The 18,046-nt window shown below is 42.8% G+C and overlaps 1 protein-coding gene across 2 annotated transcripts in view; it reads left to right on the forward strand.

Annotated features, from left to right (window-relative positions):
* The window catches only part of CRYBG3 (crystallin beta-gamma domain containing 3), a 121,518-nt gene that overhangs the window by 92,395 nt on the left and 11,077 nt on the right, over positions 1 to 18,046 (forward strand). For both annotated transcript variants that reach the window (XM_045850868.1, XM_045850869.1), the window contains 2 exons: positions 829 to 955; positions 15,477 to 15,616. In XM_045850868.1, coding sequence (XP_045706824.1) covers positions 829 to 955; positions 15,477 to 15,616 — 267 coding nt within the window. The remainder of the gene's footprint in view (positions 1 to 828; positions 956 to 15,476; positions 15,617 to 18,046) is intronic.

Below are 18,046 nucleotides of genomic sequence, written 5' to 3' on the forward strand. Positions count from 1 at the left end.
ACAGAGCATTTCTGTGGTTTTCCGAAAGTAACCTGGTCTTGCCAGAGTACAGTGTGGGTCATCTTAAAATACAGGGCTAGATCTTAAACACACCAAAACTGAAGTAGTAACAGCCAATTAATTTATCCCTTGGGCTCCTCCTTTTCAAAAGGTTGTGTCTTAACCAAGCTTTGATGATTGCTTTGATGATTGAAAATAATTCAGTATCAAAGATTCCAAAGGGTTTATTTCTTTTCTATAATCTTAGTTAGCTCTCAAATGTGCGGGGACAGATTTTATAAACTATTGTGCAATTTTAGAAGACCAGCTTCTAATGCACCCAGATTGAAGGCAAGCTGATTATTAAATAAGGACACAAATTTTTATTTTTCCCCCAAAAGACTTCAAATGTGTTCCAGACCTTAATAATCACTATAATTTGATCCCAGAGTTTTGTCCTTGAAGGCACTAAATGCAGTTAATGTCTTTAGCTTAAAACAGATGTCTTCTTTCAAATTTCAGTTCTATCACGTAATAGCTGGGGTGACCTTGGGCAAATCACCTAACCTCTCCAAGCTTTCATTGTGTTGCCTATAAAAATATGGTTTTATCTCATGGAATTTTTGAGGACACAGTGAAATAATATATGTAAAGTACTCAGCCTCTGTCTGGCACGTGGTGAGCACACAATAAATAATAGTGATACCTGTGTTTTTTAGAGCAACAGTATTTGCTGCTCATCAGCACCATGACTTTTATGCCATGCTCCTACCCCAGTTCCCACAGCATCACGAGGAGCCGACACTGCCAGCTGAGGCAGGCTGACTGTCTCCCGGCTTATCTTTTTAGCTGGCTCCTGTATTACCAAGAGGACATTTCTAATAACCAGTGTGTGTTAGAAGAAGGCCTGTATGCTGACCTTACTTCTTGTGGCTGCCCGACATCTACAATCAAATCCCTCAAGCCCATTGACTATGTAAGTACTTGGCTGAATGCATAATTATAAGACTTTCTTGTCCAGTTTAATTACCATAAATGAGAATGTGATGTTGAAAGCAATGATACATGGGCAAATATAAAATTTTGAATAGCTTAATTGTGGATTATAAACTTGAGATTCACTCATGAAATTGAACTAAAATGTAACCTATAACATTGATATTTTCCTCTTTTTTTTTAAGTAGGAATGCTAAACTCAGGAACTAGAGTAATACAGGCCTGGGTTTAAATCCCAGGTTGATGCTTCAACCACTTTGAGTGACATTGACAAATTTATTTAGCATCCTCATCTATAAAAGATAATAAATTTATTAGGCCACTGGGATATTAAATCAGGAGATCCTTGTAAAATACCCATGAATGGTGAGCATTTGATAAGTATTAGCTATTAGTATCATGGTTATAATTGTTAGAGCTACTTAATAAAAATAATTGATCATTTTATTATTAGACAAACCACATAATTTTTCTGCTGCTCAGATTTACAGGGTTACTTTAGGACATGGCCCATTACTGGAATTAATTTCAAACTTTGTTTGGGGGGGAACTTGGGCTTTCCTGCCTAATGTGTGCAGAATTACATAGGCCACCTTGGAGGCCCACTTTATAAAGTGGTTTCTCCTTGATCACATTTACTCAAAACTTTATACATGAGGAAAACAGGGTCACTACTCTACTCTGGGACAGCAGCTCTGGGCTCCTAGTTAGTAGGAGGGTTAGTAGGGTTTGTGCAAAGGAAATAGTGAGAGTCGAGGATATTTTCAAAATGCCTAGTTATGGGGATTCCCTAGGAGCATTTGATCAAAGCAGAGACTTACAACGAGATGACTGAAAGCCAGAGTGGAGGAATCTCTCTCAGTTCTCTCAGTTCTCTCAGTTCTTTCGGCCGGAGCTAACTTCAGGGGTGATATCCATACTCAGGATCTTTGATCCCAAACCAAGCAAAGTGGTCTTATTTCACAAGGCATTTCTGGTAGAGTATTCCTGGTACAGGCTAAGGATAGAGTCTTGGCTGCAAAACAAGAATAGAAATAGAATCCTTGGTCTCTCTCAGTGGCCCCTTAGACACCAACTTGGAAAGACTTAAGTGACTACTCATACTTTCTGTCTGTGGGGGTAAAGCTGGTAGGAAAAGCATAAGGTCTGATGACTCTTTCCAATGATTGATAAGACTTAAAAAAGCATTGCAAAGTAGTCCACAATTACTTGGAAAGGAATTTTCTTATGAATGTTTAGTGGTCAAACCAGCGCATAGATGCTTATTTGGTGTTACCATGTTTTTCGGACCATAAGACACACATAGGTTTTAGAAGAGGAAGATAGGAAAAAAAGTTTTTTGAAGCAAAAAATGTGGTAAAATACTTAATAACATAAATAACATAATATTTCATCAATGTAAATGTAAACAGAACTCAACAGCAGCATTAGCAACCATTATTCCCCCCAAATTTGGGGGGGAAAAGTACGTGTTGTAGTCTGAAAAATACAGGTAATTCTAAAAGCAAAATAAGAGCCTAACATGAAGATACTATCTTGAAAGGATTTTATAGGACTATAAATTCAGTGAGCTAAAACAACCAAGTTTCTAAGGAGGGCATTTTAGAAACAGTCAATATCAGTAAGTGTTACTATCTTTCTTTGAAGAGTTACAATTCTTTCACATCCTTGAAGTCAGAAATGGATGATTTACATTAGTAGTGAAAACAGAGAAGTGTCTGTGTAGTAAGATGTGCAGCTGCACGGCCCCGTTTTGGCCCAGGTGAAGGTGCCCTCTGGGGAGGATGTGAGAGCTATAGGCTTTTCACTCCAAGAACAGATTTAAAGGGTGTATCCAGTTTATGTAAGGACAGTACATTTCATTTTCTTAAGGCCTTTGCATGGTGAGGTTTTAAATCTTTGAAAAGTCTTGTCAAAGACCTGTTTAGGCAGTAGGTCTGGTGCTGAAATGGAAGGAATAGTGAGTCTGGGGGTCCCGGCAGAAACCCACAGGTCGCCGATGAAGAGGCCCCAGCAGGAAGCCTTTCCTGGATGAAGCCAGCCGTGCTCACCTGAGTGGCCCTGAAGCCCCGAGTCTCTCAGACCTAGGAGACTAGTATGTAAACCAGAAGGTCAACTTGGTAATTGTACTGGGTGGATTCTAGTGACTAGAATGCTTGAGAATTCTGTCCTGGGCATTTTTCTGTCTCGCTGGAAGAACATGGGGAACTGAATTAGTCATTGGAGTGTTATTCGTTGAGCATAGATTTGGATAAAATGAGGTAGATGTCTTGAGATTAGCTTACCTGGGTTAACCTTCTCCGCAAAAAAAGACTTCCCCCACTCTCCAGGGTCCAGTGGCTCACTTTCTCCAGATTCTGTGCCTTCTTTCCCTGGAATATGCTCAACACACTCTGCCTAACCCACTTCTCTGAGTCCCTCCACATCCGCTCTCCTCCTGTGTCCTCACTCAGGGACTGATACGCCTTTTTCTAGGCATTTGTTAATACCACTCCCTGTGCCACAGTCCATTGTGATTCTGGATTCATTCTACGAAATAATTCTGTCCAATTAAGTTGACTTTGAAGCTGAAACTGGAGAGCCCTGAGGGTGTTACCTATGTACAGTTGGCAATCCCAGACACTCTGTGACTAATTGCTAAAGTATCATAATGGTGTAATAGTGACGAGTCTTAAGATTTTACCTCCGTACAGGATCAGAATGTGTCACAGTGACACTTTGTTTCAGGCGGATTTGTATTTGTGCAGACATAAGTTACATTCCAGAAGTCCATGGGTGCGTAAATTGTAGTCATTTTGCAGTGGAAAACGCTGAGAACAGAGCTTATAATTTTCTTCTCATTGATGTGACCTTGGGCAAATCAAGTGTTTGGACTCAGTGAACTCATACGTAAATGAACTGTTAGAACAAGTATTTTCCAATTTTTGACAGCCTCCTGCTGTGTTGCAAATAAGTATTTTGAGAATATTTCTAATTGGAAATGAAAAAGAATGTACCCAGCCTTAGGCTTACGTGATTTGTGGGAATAAGATGGTGTGTGAGCTTTCAGTAAGGTTATGCTGTAATAACAGCCCCCCAAAACAGTGGGTTAGGAGCCGGAGGCAGGTGGAAGACCTAAATGAAATATTTTAGCATTGGACTCATAGCGTTTGGGCTAACCTGCTTTACAGTGTTTCCATGGGAGCAGCAGTCCACGCATTGCTTCCACAGTGTCTCCATGGTGTCTTGGCATGGAAATCGGCCTCCTTTGAAGTAATGATCCAATCCTGGCAGCTGTAAGTAGGCAGAGCAAAAGAAACATCATAGCAAGAGGCTATAGAAAAACTTCAAATGAAATTATGACAGTGATGACATAAATGATCTTAAGAAGTAGAATAAGGATTGGCCATTCACTCTGTGCAAGAGTACTGAGCAAGGTGCACATCTACAAATAGAAGAAGACTATAAATCCAGCCACAGAATGAAAAGAAGTGATGGGTTTATAAAGTATAGAGGAGTTTGGTTACCATGAAATCTTTGGCTGAATCCACATATACTTAATAGTACTAACTATTCCGTACATTTTGAAAGTAAAGGCCAACAGAAATCTATAGTGCACACCTACTTCCTGATGAGACATTTGAAGCATTACCTTTTAAATTCGTACGGAGGACAAAATGCTGTACTATCACCACTTCTGTTCAACATTATTCTGGAGTCCTCGCCACTGTAGTAAGATTAACACTACAAAAAAAGTAGAAAGGAAGAAACAAAATTGTCAAGAGTATCTACTACAGATAATTTATTAGGGTTAACATGAATTTTTTTTTAAGATTTTATTTATTTTTAGAGGGGAAGGGAAGGAGAAAGAAAGGGAGAGAAACATCAATGTGTGGTTGCCACTCACGTGCCCCCACTAGGGGCCTGGCCTGCAACCCAGACGTACCCTGACTGGAATCGAACCGGTGACTCTTTGGTTTGCAGGTGCGCTCAATCCACTGAGCTACACCAGCCAGGGGTAAAATGAATTTTTTTGAAGTTGTAGAATACAACATAAATAGCAATTAAACCACAGGGTACTTAGGAATAAATTTAATATAAGGCAAGTAAGTTCTGTATGGGAGAAATTATAAAAGCTTTGTTGAAGGATATAAAGGATGGAGAGGTAAATTTTTCTAGATGAGGAGACTCAGTATTGTAAAGGTGTGATCTTCCCCCAAATTAATACAGTTTTAGTCAAAATGCTTACAGAAACTTTCATCTTTTTAGAGGGTAGTAAAATATGACAAGCTTATCCTAAAATTAATTTGAAAAAATAAGGGTCCAAAATAGCCAGGATACTAAGAACAACAGGCAAGACCTCTTATGTATTTCATCATACGGCACAGTAACTAAGACACCAGGTGCTGGTGCCTGGAGAGACGAACAGAGCAGTGGGATGGGGCAGCATGGAAGAAACCGACCTACATAAATAACGGAGTGTGGGAAGCAACAGAAGTAGCATTGCAGTGCAGCTGTTAGGAACTATTAAATAAATGGTGTTAAGACAATTGGCCCTTTACGTGGAAAAAGACACTTGCTGTACTCCCAACACAAAAATGAGTTCCAGAAGGATTAATGGCAACCTAAATGTGAAAAACAAACTAAAACTTCGAGGAAAACATAGGACCATACCTCAGTGACATTGTGGTAGGATGTATTTAATCACAAAGCACACATCAGTAAAGGCAAGTGTATTAGTTTCCTATTGCTGCTGTAACAAATTAGCAGACTTAGCAGTTTAACAACAGCAACTGTCTTGCAGTTCTGGAGGTCAGAAGTCCATAAAGGCTCTTCCTGGGGTAAAATTAAGGTATTGGCAGGACTTGTGGAAGGTGCTAGAGGACACTGTGCTTCCTGGCCATCTCTGGTTTCTAGAGGGCCCCAGCACGCCTTGGCTCACAGCCCTCTTCCAGCTTCAAAGTGCATCACTCTGACTTCTGGTCTGCTGTCTCTGAGTTTCTGCCTCCCTCTGGTATGGTCCCTCATGATTGTATTAGGCCTGTCTGGATAACTCAGACTAATTCCCTCACCTCAGGATTCTTAACTCTTAATCACATCTTCAAAGTCCTCCCGATGACCACGCTGGGTAACATATTCACAGGTTTTAGGAATGAGGCTGTGGACATTTTTGGGGGGGGGGGGGGGGTGGAGGTGAGGGAACACTATTTATTCAGCCTACTGCAGCAAGCCCCAGACTAGGAGTATATTTGCAGCTCTTATAATCTGCAGAGGTTTGGTGCACAGAAGAGAAAAAGAGCTTTCCAATCAACTGAAAAAAAAAAAAAGAAAAAAGAAAAACCTGATTCCAAACTTGGGAGAGGATATGAATAGACATTTCATAGAAGGGGGAAAAAATGGCTAAGGACACTCAGAGGATGTTAGACCTCACAAGGGATGAAGTCAGTGCCAATTGAAACAATAACTACGTTGCATTACCTTACTGTAGACACATACATTCAAAAACCTGAGAACACCAAGGTATGATTTAATGGCAGAGAAGTGGGATTCACAGCTAGCAGGAGGTATGTCGTGGCGGGGAGGGGCAGGAAAAACAGAGATGTCTGGTGAGGCGTCGGTGGATGGAGCAAACCACGGGCACACTCATGCAAGGAAGTGTGGTACAGTCCTCACAGTGGGTGGCGCTGAGCTACACGTGGTCCTAATGCGCATTACAGTAAGATGAATGAATGTATGTCATGAGGTACATTTCTGTGAACTTTAAAAACAAAGGATGCGTAACTATTAGTAAAGTATAAAAGCGTGAGCTGGAAAGATTCACAACCTCACATAGTGGTTACCTCCAGGGAGAGGGAGAAATTAACAATTCAGCTGCCCCTGTTATGTTTCACTTATTTATACAATTTGATACAACTGTAGTAAAATTAAAATGCATTACTTTCAGTGTTGAGTACATGGTCATCTGTATATTATGTATTCTTTTTGAACTGTATTATAACTTTTTTAAAGGGACGGAGGAGGAAGAAGACCAGTCAGGAAGGTAGAGCTGCCACGCAGCTGACTTTCCCAGCCGAGGAGAGCGGCTCTGTGAGGGGGGCTGCAGTTCACCAGTGAGGGCTCTGCTCCGGACCAGTTGAACCGGTGCTTGGCAGCTGCGTGACCTAGGCTTCCTGTGGCAGCTCTGAGCCTCGGCTTTTTCTTCTAATAAAGTGTGAGGACTAAATGAGCTAGCTATTACATGTTAAGCCTTTAGCACATGATAAGCACTTGCTATTGTAACAGCCCATAGACAATAATTACTATGTGTTGTGCGACATCAAGATTTGATAAGGCTGAACATGTTTGTCTGATTTTGTTGTAGACAGGCCGAGTAACTATTTTTGCCAGCACGCTCTTTAGTATTTCCCTGGGAAGGAAGGGTATTTGAAGTATACATCATGAATACTTCCTTTGAACTTGGTGCATTCATTCTTAGTTTTTTAGCTGTGGTTCATTTGGCAAAGATTGGGGCGAAATGATCTTGTCAGTCTGTGCAGTTGTGGCTTCTCCTAGTAGCTGATTGCTAGATATTTTTAAAATAATGTAACATGTTATATACAGACTCTAACCAATTAACGCAATCCTGAAGTACTATCAGCACATTTTCAAACCACAAGTGGTGATTTGAAACTCAAAGAACTAGACAGTGTCAAAGTACTAGTATGTGTAGTTTTTAAAACATTAAAAATTAGTTTTTTGTGCCCTGGCTGGTGTGGCCCCATTGATCAGAGCATCATCCCAAGCACCAAAAGGTTGTGGGTTTGATTTCTAGTCAGGGCACAGACCTAGGATGCAGGTTCAGTCCCCAGTCGGGGCACACACAGGAGGCGACCATTGATGTTTCTCTCTCATATCATTGTCTCTCTCACCCTTCCTCTCTTTGAAATGAACAAACATCTAAAAAAGTTACTAGTTACTTACATTTAAATTTTGCATCCAATTATATTGAACATGTCTTGATAGAAATCTAGTCCTTCTAGTGGAGTATTTTACCAGGGTGTCAAAGTTTTAAATTCAGGGGGTTGACATACTTGTTAAGCAGGTGGGGTAGGTTGTACATACAGGGGGTCACACATATGGCCCAGCTGAGCAAGATGAAGTTGAGTACTTCAGAGAGTATCACACCTGCCAATCAGAAATAGCCCACATGATAAAATCACTTAGAACATGTTAGAACAATCCTGCAGGGATTAAGGGAAGGGTTCTGGAGCCAGACTGTCTAGATTCAGATGCCAGCTCTTCCACCTACCATGTGCAACCTGTGCCTCGAGTCTTTACCTGTGAGTGGGAGTAATAACTGTACCCACACCAGAGGGAAGTTGTGTGGATTGAGTGAATACAGTTCTACAAACTTTATCTGAATGTATTTTGGGAGTTGCAGTTTTTTACATTTTAAACTGCATTTATATAATATGGCTCATATATGGCATACAAGCAAACATTCCCAGGAGGGTTCTGGGCAGCACCCCACAACTAAACACATTCCTATTTCTGTAGCAAAATATATTCATAGCTACACAAATTAGGTATTATAGATAGTCTTGTACTTACTCAGGTTTGTTTTTGTTGTCAAATAAGTTAGGAAAAACAATTGGGGTGTTAAAGCTTGTTGGATTTCAGAAATATACATAAAGGGTTAGGCATGGATATATATATATATCTCACACCTGGCACATAGTGAGTGGTGTATATGTAAGTTATTGTATTATTGCTGTTTATTATTACTATTGCTGTCATTTAAAATATTAGTTTGGTTTATGGGATAAGAACTGATGAGGGTTTTTCTTTTTTTTCCTATTGCAAGTTCATTTACAAAATGTATTCAAGTATTTTTCTTGCTTTACCACATCCTCCCTCTAGAAACTGTATCCTCTTTGCATGCCGTGGCCCTGACCCAGGAGGAATGTCCTGTCTCTGTGGACACCTGAGAAGAGTCTTTGGCCCCAGGGGTTGGCTGTTTTCTAAATTGGCAGGGACCAGGGTGGAGAGATTTGTAGAGCTCAAGTTGTGATCAGACACTGGCGGTGTCTTTTGTCCTTGGACGCTTCAGATTGCTATGGGAGCTTCAGTTCTGAAGACTATTAATAGTGCATATCTCTTCCTACTTTTATGTTTGAACATATATCAGAAAATATGATTTAAAAATATTTCTTCAGCACTCTACTTCCGAATGATTACCTATTAACCATCCCTGCCGTCTTGCCTACATTAGCACTTAATGTTGACCCTCATAACCTTCCAAACCTTTATAGGACATTTATAAATGAACTATATTTATAAAGTTAATATAACTATAAATTAAGACCATTTAAATTAAAACTGTTTAGTTTAAAATCAAGTTAAATATATATCACACTTCTGGCGGGAGGCAATGACTTTACGCTTAGAAAGAATAAATGTTCTCAAATGAAAAGTTTGAAAGATTAGACCGTGTGATTCCTGTTGTTGCTAGTAATGGAGGGTCGGATATCTGTCTGCATCAGTTGGACGGTCATATTATTTTTCCTTGGTTAATGTTACTGGTTTTTGTTCTTTGCCCCTTTATATATTCAGTCTCATAGTGCAGCCTTAGTGACTTATGAGGGGGGACCCCCAAAAATGGAATTTATCTATAAAAAAATGCATATTTATTCTTACATACTTAAACTTCAATGACCTCAAAGTACCCCCCATTTTATGTAAAAACACCTATTGAGACATTTTTTCCACAGTTCAAAACAGTGTGTGAACTTGTCAATTTTAATGCTTTTGAGTGCTTCTGCCATTTTTTATTTCACCTCTTAAACATCAGCAAAGTGCTTCTCTTTATGTTTTTCATCCAGGGAAACAAAAAAAAGTCACTTGGGGCTAGATTGGGTGAATAGGGAGGATGGGGCATGGATGGTATGTTCTTTTTAGTCAAAAACTACTGAACACTCAGCAAGGTGTGGGCAGGTGCACTCAGAAATCACCCATCATGAAATGGGCAAATGCATTGAAAAAGTCTTCAGAAAAAAATTGACTGACACTGAACACAGCCTCTCACAACAACGCCAGCCAATACTCTGATACAGATGGGTTCCTAGGACACTCACGTAGCAGGGAAGCCTGTACTACAAGGGGCCCGCCCTCCAGAAGATAATTCCTGTTTTCTTTGGGTCCCCGCTTGCATATAAACTCATAAAAATATTATATGATCTCAGTCATTTTCTGCACTGTTTCAAACTCCCTGCATTGTCGTTTTCAAAACTGTTTCTGTGATCCCCGCACCAAACTTTTCATTGTTTCCCTAAGATAAATTTCTAGATATAGAATTGGTAGATCATCTTTGAGTTTGGGAATGAATTTGATAGCATTTGATGCATAACAAAAGCCTTTTTAAAAATGCCTTTGTAGGCATTATGCAAAAGGAGGAGAGAAAATGTACACAGGTACTATTTTTCTTAAAATAATGCTCAGCATTTAAATTGCATTTGCATAATCTTTTAATTTTTTACCTCTCTGGGATTTAGAACAGTTACATCAGCCCGGGCCAGATGGCTCAGTTGGTTGGGGTATCACCCTGTACACCGAAACGATTGCAGGTTCAATTCCCTGTCGGGGCACATGCCTAGGTTATGAGTGTGATTCCCAGCCAGGTCACATACTGGAAGCAACCAGTGATGTTTTTTTTCTCTCTATCTCTCTCAATCCCCACCCCTCCTCCCTTTTCCTCTCTCTCTAAAAGCAATAAATATATCCTTGGTTGAGGACTAATTAAATAAAACAAAGCAACTACAACATCATGTTAGCCACTAAATGCCTTTAACATAGATGTCTGTAGCTCTTACCACAGCAAACTGCTAGTGCAAGTGTTGCTGATAGTGGCTTGTGAGCCCTGTCCAGGCTCCTTGCCTGGCGCTCTTCCTTACAAATTAGTAACTCAACAAGTAGTAAAGAGTGTGAGGAGGTAAACTGGAATGCTTTTTCAAAAGATTAAGGGTGAAGATGTAGGAGAGAGTCCGACAGGTAAGTCAGGAGCTTATCTGTGGGTAATGGCTGTTGGTTTGGTTTCAGTCGCCAGTTTCAGTGGGTGAGTTAGGGTCTGCTCCTGGCTGCACTGCTAACCTATTGCTGCTCTGGACTGTAAGTACACTTACTTAATAAATTGTTGGGATGCTTCCAGTTTTTATTTTGCAGATAGCAGAAGAGGTGCCTAAGCCACATGTGGTTATGCAAATTTAAATGAATTAAAATTATATGAAACAAACTCAGTCCCTTGGTCGCAGTGTGGCTAGCAGCCACATGTGGAAGAGTGGACATACCAACATTGCCCTCACTGCAGAAAGCCCTGTGTGTGGTGCCTCGGCCCTCCCCCCATCAGCAGTTAACCTTTGCCAAATAATGTAATCAGAGGAAGTAACTCACACACTTACCTACTATTAAAACCTGAAAATGTTTTGGCATTATTTTTCCGTCCTTTCATTCACGGACTGACTCCCATCCAAGGTTCTGGGATGATGGACTAGACTTCTCACTCCTTCCCCAGAAGCAGCCCTCCTGTCTTGCATTACTCAGCCTCCTTCTGTCCTACTACTACCCTCTTCCTTCCTTCCTTCATGCTCACAAGCATGCCCATAGGCTACTAGCTCATTTCCCTCCTTCTCCTCAAGCTGTTTCTAGTAGATACACTCCACCTGCGGTTTCTCACCACTCACTCCTGGGCCCTTGCAGCCCAGAGGCCACTCCCCCTGTCCGACAGGCCAGGCAGTTGTTTTAGGTTCCCTGCTGCCTCCTGATTGCCAAACCCAGAGCGCCTCACCAGTCACCCTTTCCTCAGCACCGCAGACGTGTTTGATACCTACAGACTCCCCTCTTGCCACCATGTTTCTCTTTGGCTCTCCTCCACTCAGTCACTTGTTCAGTCAGCTCTGCCCGTCTTTGTAGGTCAGCGCAGTTCTGTCTTCCATCCATTTCCATTTCTCAACCATAACTGGCTCGAGCTATGACTCACATTCTGAGAGTTCCTCGTCTTACCATCTCTGTACTTGAAAAGGTCCAGTGCTTGTTGAACATCTCTGTTCACATTACTCCATCTTGGCCTGAATGGTATGACCCAGTTCATTGGGCATCGTCCCACAAACAGAAAGGCTGCAAGTTCGATTCCCAGTCAGAGCACGTGCCTGGGTTGTAGGCCAGGTCCCTGATTGAGAGACAACCAGTCGATGTTTCTCACATCAATGTTTCTCTCCCTCTTTCTCCCTTCCTTCATCCCTCTATAAAAATAAATAAAATTAAAAAAAATATATCCCGTTGCTCTCTCCACATTAAAACACCCACCTCCAGGTGTAAGTTCTCAGCTCCGGAATGTGTTTCCCCTCCAGATTTCCTTCAGTACGACAAGCCGCCCCACCCTGCCCCCGCCGCATCTCTTCACACTGCCCACACTGTGTCCTCTCTCACTCGTTCCACGCTGGTCATGTCTCTTTTGTCACTGGGATGGTTTTCCTCGCCAGTGCTCACTTCCCACGCCTGCCCCCTGTGGCAGGCCTGGTTCTGTCTTGAGCCTGGTGTGTCCTTCCAGTGCTTTTACTTCCACTGTCTCTTTTCTTCACTCATGTTGTTGCCAGATACAGTTCCTGAAGGCCATTTTTTAAAAGTACATACACGTGCACACATATATGCAAACATATGCATAATAATTACCAATTTAAATTTTGAATAAGCGATATATTCCCATGGTTCAAAAATCAAAAAATACCAAAAGGCATGTAGTAAAAAACTTGGCTCCTGCCCTGACCAGTGTGGGTCAGTGGGTTGGAGCCTTGTCCCACAAAGTGAAAGGTTGTGGGTTCAATTCCCAGTCAGGGCACATGCCTGGGTTTTGAGTTCTGTCCCTGACCAGGGTATGGATGAGAGACACCTGATCCATATTTCTTTCACACTGATGTTTCTCTCCCTCTCTCCCCTGCGCTCAAGAAATCCTGGCTCCTGCTTCTGCCCTTGATCCTCTCGAAGCGTATCCTGAAGGGCAGTCGTGGTTAGTTTTATACTTACTGTTTTAAGAAAATTTGTAACATACATACAAGCATATGTGTGTGTGTACATGTGTGAACTTTCCCTTCTGCTTGTCATGGTAGCATGAGAAGTATGCTGTTCTGCACTATTCTTCACTTAGTATTTGCTTCTAGAGAATAAATCTTATAGATCTTTCATAAAGATCTCACTTTTTATAGCTGTATAGAATTCTGTATGAAGGTACCATAATTCATTTAACCAGTCCCCTCTCGGTGGACATTTAACTCATTCCCCATCCTTTGTTATTCCTAACACTTTTGCAAGGAAGAATGCTTTCATAATTTATTTTGCTTATGCAAGTACGTCTACAGTTCAGTCGTGAGAGTCCATTCTTTGCTACTGACCGTTCACTGACCGCCCACAGTGCCTGCGGCCAGTGCTGTGCTTCTCGTGCCCGAGTCACAGACAGTTTAGCCCAGTCCCAGGCCCCAGTCCTAAGGCCTTCAAGGACTCCCCACTGCAGTGACCCATTTCTGCCCCATCAGTGTTGGAGGAGAAGCAGGCAGCTCAATGGACAGCAGCAAACAGTGGGAGCATGTGGCCCTGCCTCCTGTTGGCCTCTGCAGTCTAGCCACATGGGTTGCCTTGCCGCACCCCTGTCACACCCAGGCAATTTCTTTCTCCCTTCCTTGGCACAGAGTGCCTTCCCTCTGCCCCATCCTGGCCTGTCCAGATCCACTGCATCCCCTAGAGACTGAGCTCACACACGGCCACGTCCGTGAACTCCCTTGAGTCCTGCTCCTTCCTGCTAAAAACAGTCCCACTTTCCTCTGTGCTCTGTCACAGGGCATGTGCTTTCCCACCCGGGGCGTGCTGCAGCATCTGCACAGTCCTCCCAGCTTAGCTGCGAGTCAGTGACGCCTTGAGCACGGGATGCTGCCTTGCTTTGATTTCTTGTTTGTTTCTATTTTTCCTTATCACTACAGACCAATTTCCTTTATTTCTCTTCATCAAAATTTATTTTTTCCCAAAGGCAGAAAGAGTCTTATCTCTGACTGGGAAATTCCTAGCCTGGGGATGGACCCTTACTCAAAGGTTTCCCTGGTTCAACCCGAAATACTAGAAAGTGCCATCAAAGCCACACAAACCCCTGTCGGTGCTTCTCTGTGGTGTCCTGACAGTTAGTCAGCTGCCCACATGTGGAGCAGGCCTGTTAGCTTATTTTTTATTATTTTTTACTTAATTTTCTCTTTATTTTTTAGTTCCACCCCATGCCCCCTCCCCTTTGGCAACCAACAGCTTGTTCTGTCTCTGGGTGTTTCTTTCTTTTTTTTGTTTTTAGATTACACACTTAAGAGGATCATACAGTATTTATCTTTTCTCTGTTTAGCATATTTCACTTGGTAACTATTCTCTAGGTCCATCTACCTTGTCACAAATGGCAAGGTGTCATTACTTTTTGCTGCTGAGAGATATTCCTGTTTGTGTGACATACAGCACACCTTCTTTATCTGCTCTCCTCATGATGAACATCTGCATGGCATCCATGTGCTGGCTGTTACGAGTAGTGCAGTGAACAGAAGGGTACATACATCTTTTCCAATTAGTGTTTCTGTTCTCATCGGATAAATGCCCAGAAGTGGAATTACTGAATCATGAGGCAGGTCTCTCTTTAACTTTTCCAGGGCTCTCCGGACTTTTCCATCCGTGGCTGCACTAACTTACAGTCCCACTAACAGTGTGCAAGGACTCCCTTGCTGTGACTTGTCCTAAGGTTTCAAAATTTGAAAAACAAAAGTGCTTTATTTATTGGGTTTCCCTTAATAAATAAATACTGAACATACGGTACAAAAAATAGAGGAAAAACATTTTTAGCTCACAGGAGACTTTAAAGTATTTTTCACACAATAGATTACAATTACTGTGATTGTTCATTCCCCGGGCCTCCTAGCACGGTGCCTTGCATGTGCTGAGGAATGAAAGGGCTGTGTTGATTTTGTTGTTGGTGTAACATGAGGGTTCGGGGAGTCCTTGCTTTCAATGCGGAAATCACCCCATACCCCGTGCATTCTGGCTTGTTGTTAAATTAAAAATGCCTTCTTCCCCACCCTAGGAACGTTTTTTAGAAGGCTAGAGCCATGAAGTCTGCATTCTTAGCGACCACTGTGTGGCCTCCTGGGAAATGAGGGTGCCGTTCTTGGCCGTGTTGGTGCTGTCACCAGCTAAAAGCATTAGCAGCCCCTAACATGTGATTAGAAGCAAGTGTCCATCTTTATTATGAAAATAAAATTGGTCTCTGAAACTTTTATTTTACTTTAAAAGGCTGAATAAAGGTTAGTAGAATCTTCTCTCACCAGTGCAGTTTTGACTGAAACATCTTTAGAGGGTACAGCAGGGAACCACATGCCTTTGAGAGCCCGGTGGGTCCAGGGTGCTCTGCGTCTGACTGCGTGTCCCTGAGCTGTGGCCACCCGTGTGCTGATGCTTTCCCCTTTCTGTGCTGTTAGGTTTTTGACGAACCTTCCATCAGCCTTTTTGCTCTGGAGCATTGTGAAGGGAGAGAGTTACATCTCGAGGAGGCCGTGAACTCTGTTCTGAACAAGGACCTGCACTTCTACACCCAGTCCGTGTGGGTGAAGAGTGGACTGTAAGTACGGGAGAAGGCCTTGGCCTGGTCCAGCCACAGCTTTACCATGGAGCTGCAAAGATGCTTTTTGTTCCCTCGCTGCTGTGGGGTTTTTTCTCTCTCAACGTAATAGTAGATTCTGCGTAAATAAGAGAAGACCGTGGGCCGTGTCTTCGGGGGGAAGAGCCCTTGGGAGAGAAAGGCTGCCGTGTGTGCGGAGCATGTGTCATGGAGCGGGACGATCGGACGGCCCTAACCTTCGGAGCCCACTGCCCACTCTGAAGAAACCTAGTTAAATCGGCAACTTGGGTTGAGATCATTGGCCGCAAATGGTTACAAAGTGACTATTTGTGAGACTCATAGTGTTTCGCCATATTTTGATTTGGTGTCTTGGTTGTTAGAGAGCTGTTTGCCCAGGGTACTTACTTCCAGGCTGTGAGGCCTGCCCTCCTGCCTCGCTGTTCCTCCCAGCCTGGTAGTGGGGAAGGCTGGAGGGGTGGGGACTGCGGGGTGGGGGCGGGTCCAGGTTCAGGTTGGCTGGGGCCTGCACTTTTACAGTCTGGGGAGACTACTTTAAGAAATGAGAAAATGAAAGATACATAAATCAGGTGTGAACTTTGCATATTTATTTAGAACAAAATGGGAAGAGGCCTTGCAAATGAAGGGCCAAGAAGCTGAAGCTCAGTTTGCTTCCTGGGAGATCTGCCTCTGGGGCTGCTCTGAGGACGGGCGGGCGGCTCAGCCCGCCCCTTGCCCTGCCCTGCTGGGGCTTTGGAACCGAGAGTCTACTAAAACACCACACACAGCCTCCATGATTAATATAAAGAGGACTGTTTTTTAATTCTAGTGACTTTTAAACTGTGTAACAATCAACTCTGCATGTTTAAGTATCTGGGGATAATGAAAGAGGAAGCCAAGAATATAAATTGATTTGAAAATTAAGTCAACCGTTATAATAAATGGCTTTCGTATTATTCACATGTAATGGTTTACATTTTTTTCTTCAAAGCACTTCACATGGTTTGATGTTTATTAAACATAAATCAATTTACTGTCTAAGAATAATAATCCTTGTATTATAGTCCAGGATATTATTTAACACTGTGTTTGAACTGAATTCCATATCCCTGGATTTCTATACATTTTACAGCATTTTTTTCTTTTCTAACTTTATTTTAATCGTGTTCAAGTAGTTTTCTGTCTTTTACTCCCATCCCAGCCCACCCACCCCTCCCTCCCCACCTCCCTCCCATTTCCACACCCCCTAGTTTTTGTCCATGTGTCCTTTATTTTGTTCCTGTAAACCCTTCCCATTCTCCCCTGAAATTCCCCTGAAATTTCCTTCCCTCCCACAGCATTTTTGTTTTTCTTTACATTCCTAACACTGGCATTTATTGACTCATCTCTGAAAACTGCACCATCTCATTTCACTCTTTTGTAGAAAACTGGTGTCATTTCACCTTGATGTTACTTTTCTTTTATTCTCCACTGAGGCTCACTGTTCAGCTTCTCTGTGAGGGGGTGCTGCACAGAGTGAGGAGTACTGAGGGCTGTCTGCAGGGCGTCCTGGCCACACGTGCGTGTAGAACACTGCCTGACGCACAGCCAGCTGGCTGCCCACAGCGACAAGCCTGGTTTAACTTTGCTTAATCCCCTTCTCATTCTGCATTTGTGATCTGTGATGAGAATGGGGGCTGTGCTTAGTGCACCTTCCCTCACAGCTTTTCAGCTGTGCAGTTCACTTAGATGAATATATAATCAAGTACAGTTTATTAAAATCTTGCCTAGGTTTTGTAATGGAAACTTCCCTGCCTCTTTAAAGAATCTGCTACGCTGGCACGGCAGTTAAGCCTCTTGGTGGTCACACTGCTCCTCCATCCACAGTGCTGCCAAGCTTGCCCTCAGTGCTGTCTGAAGTGACCTCGAGTCCTGATGAGAATTTTGGATCCTCTTGGCCATTACCACGTATTCCCCTTAGCTGTCCAGCATACTAGCCACCTAAAACAGGGGTTGGTGAACTTCTGCCACGGTCCAGATGGTCGTTTCAGTTTGTGGGTCATTTCTGCCACAAATACCCAACTTGTGGTTGTTGTGGAAAAGCAGGCAGTGTTAGTCATGCCCATGGAAGAATGGGCATGACTGTGTTCCACAGACTGTCCTGAGACCCCGGACACCCACCTGGAGCCCTGTGTTCATTCACACACTTGACCGTGGCCTGGGTTGAAGCCCCCCGGAGCACTGAGGATTCGCATAGCAGCCAGTCCTTGGAGTGCAGGCAGGGTGGGATTTCTGGGGCTGAGTGTGAGTCGTCTGTGGCGGCCTCGGAGAAGCCTCGGAGCCCCGAGGGCGAGCCCACGAGTGGAACAGTAAACCGTGTTTTTCACTGGGGAACAGGGAGGGGTCTACCGCTGAAAGTGGAAATGTTATGGAAAATGACAGGATTACCAAAGG

Source organism: Phyllostomus hastatus, unplaced genomic scaffold (genome assembly GCF_019186645.2).
Source record: "Phyllostomus hastatus isolate PE091 unplaced genomic scaffold, TTU_PhHast_1.1 phas_contig_86, whole genome shotgun sequence".
Lineage (NCBI taxonomy): Eukaryota > Metazoa > Chordata > Mammalia > Chiroptera > Phyllostomidae > Phyllostomus > Phyllostomus hastatus.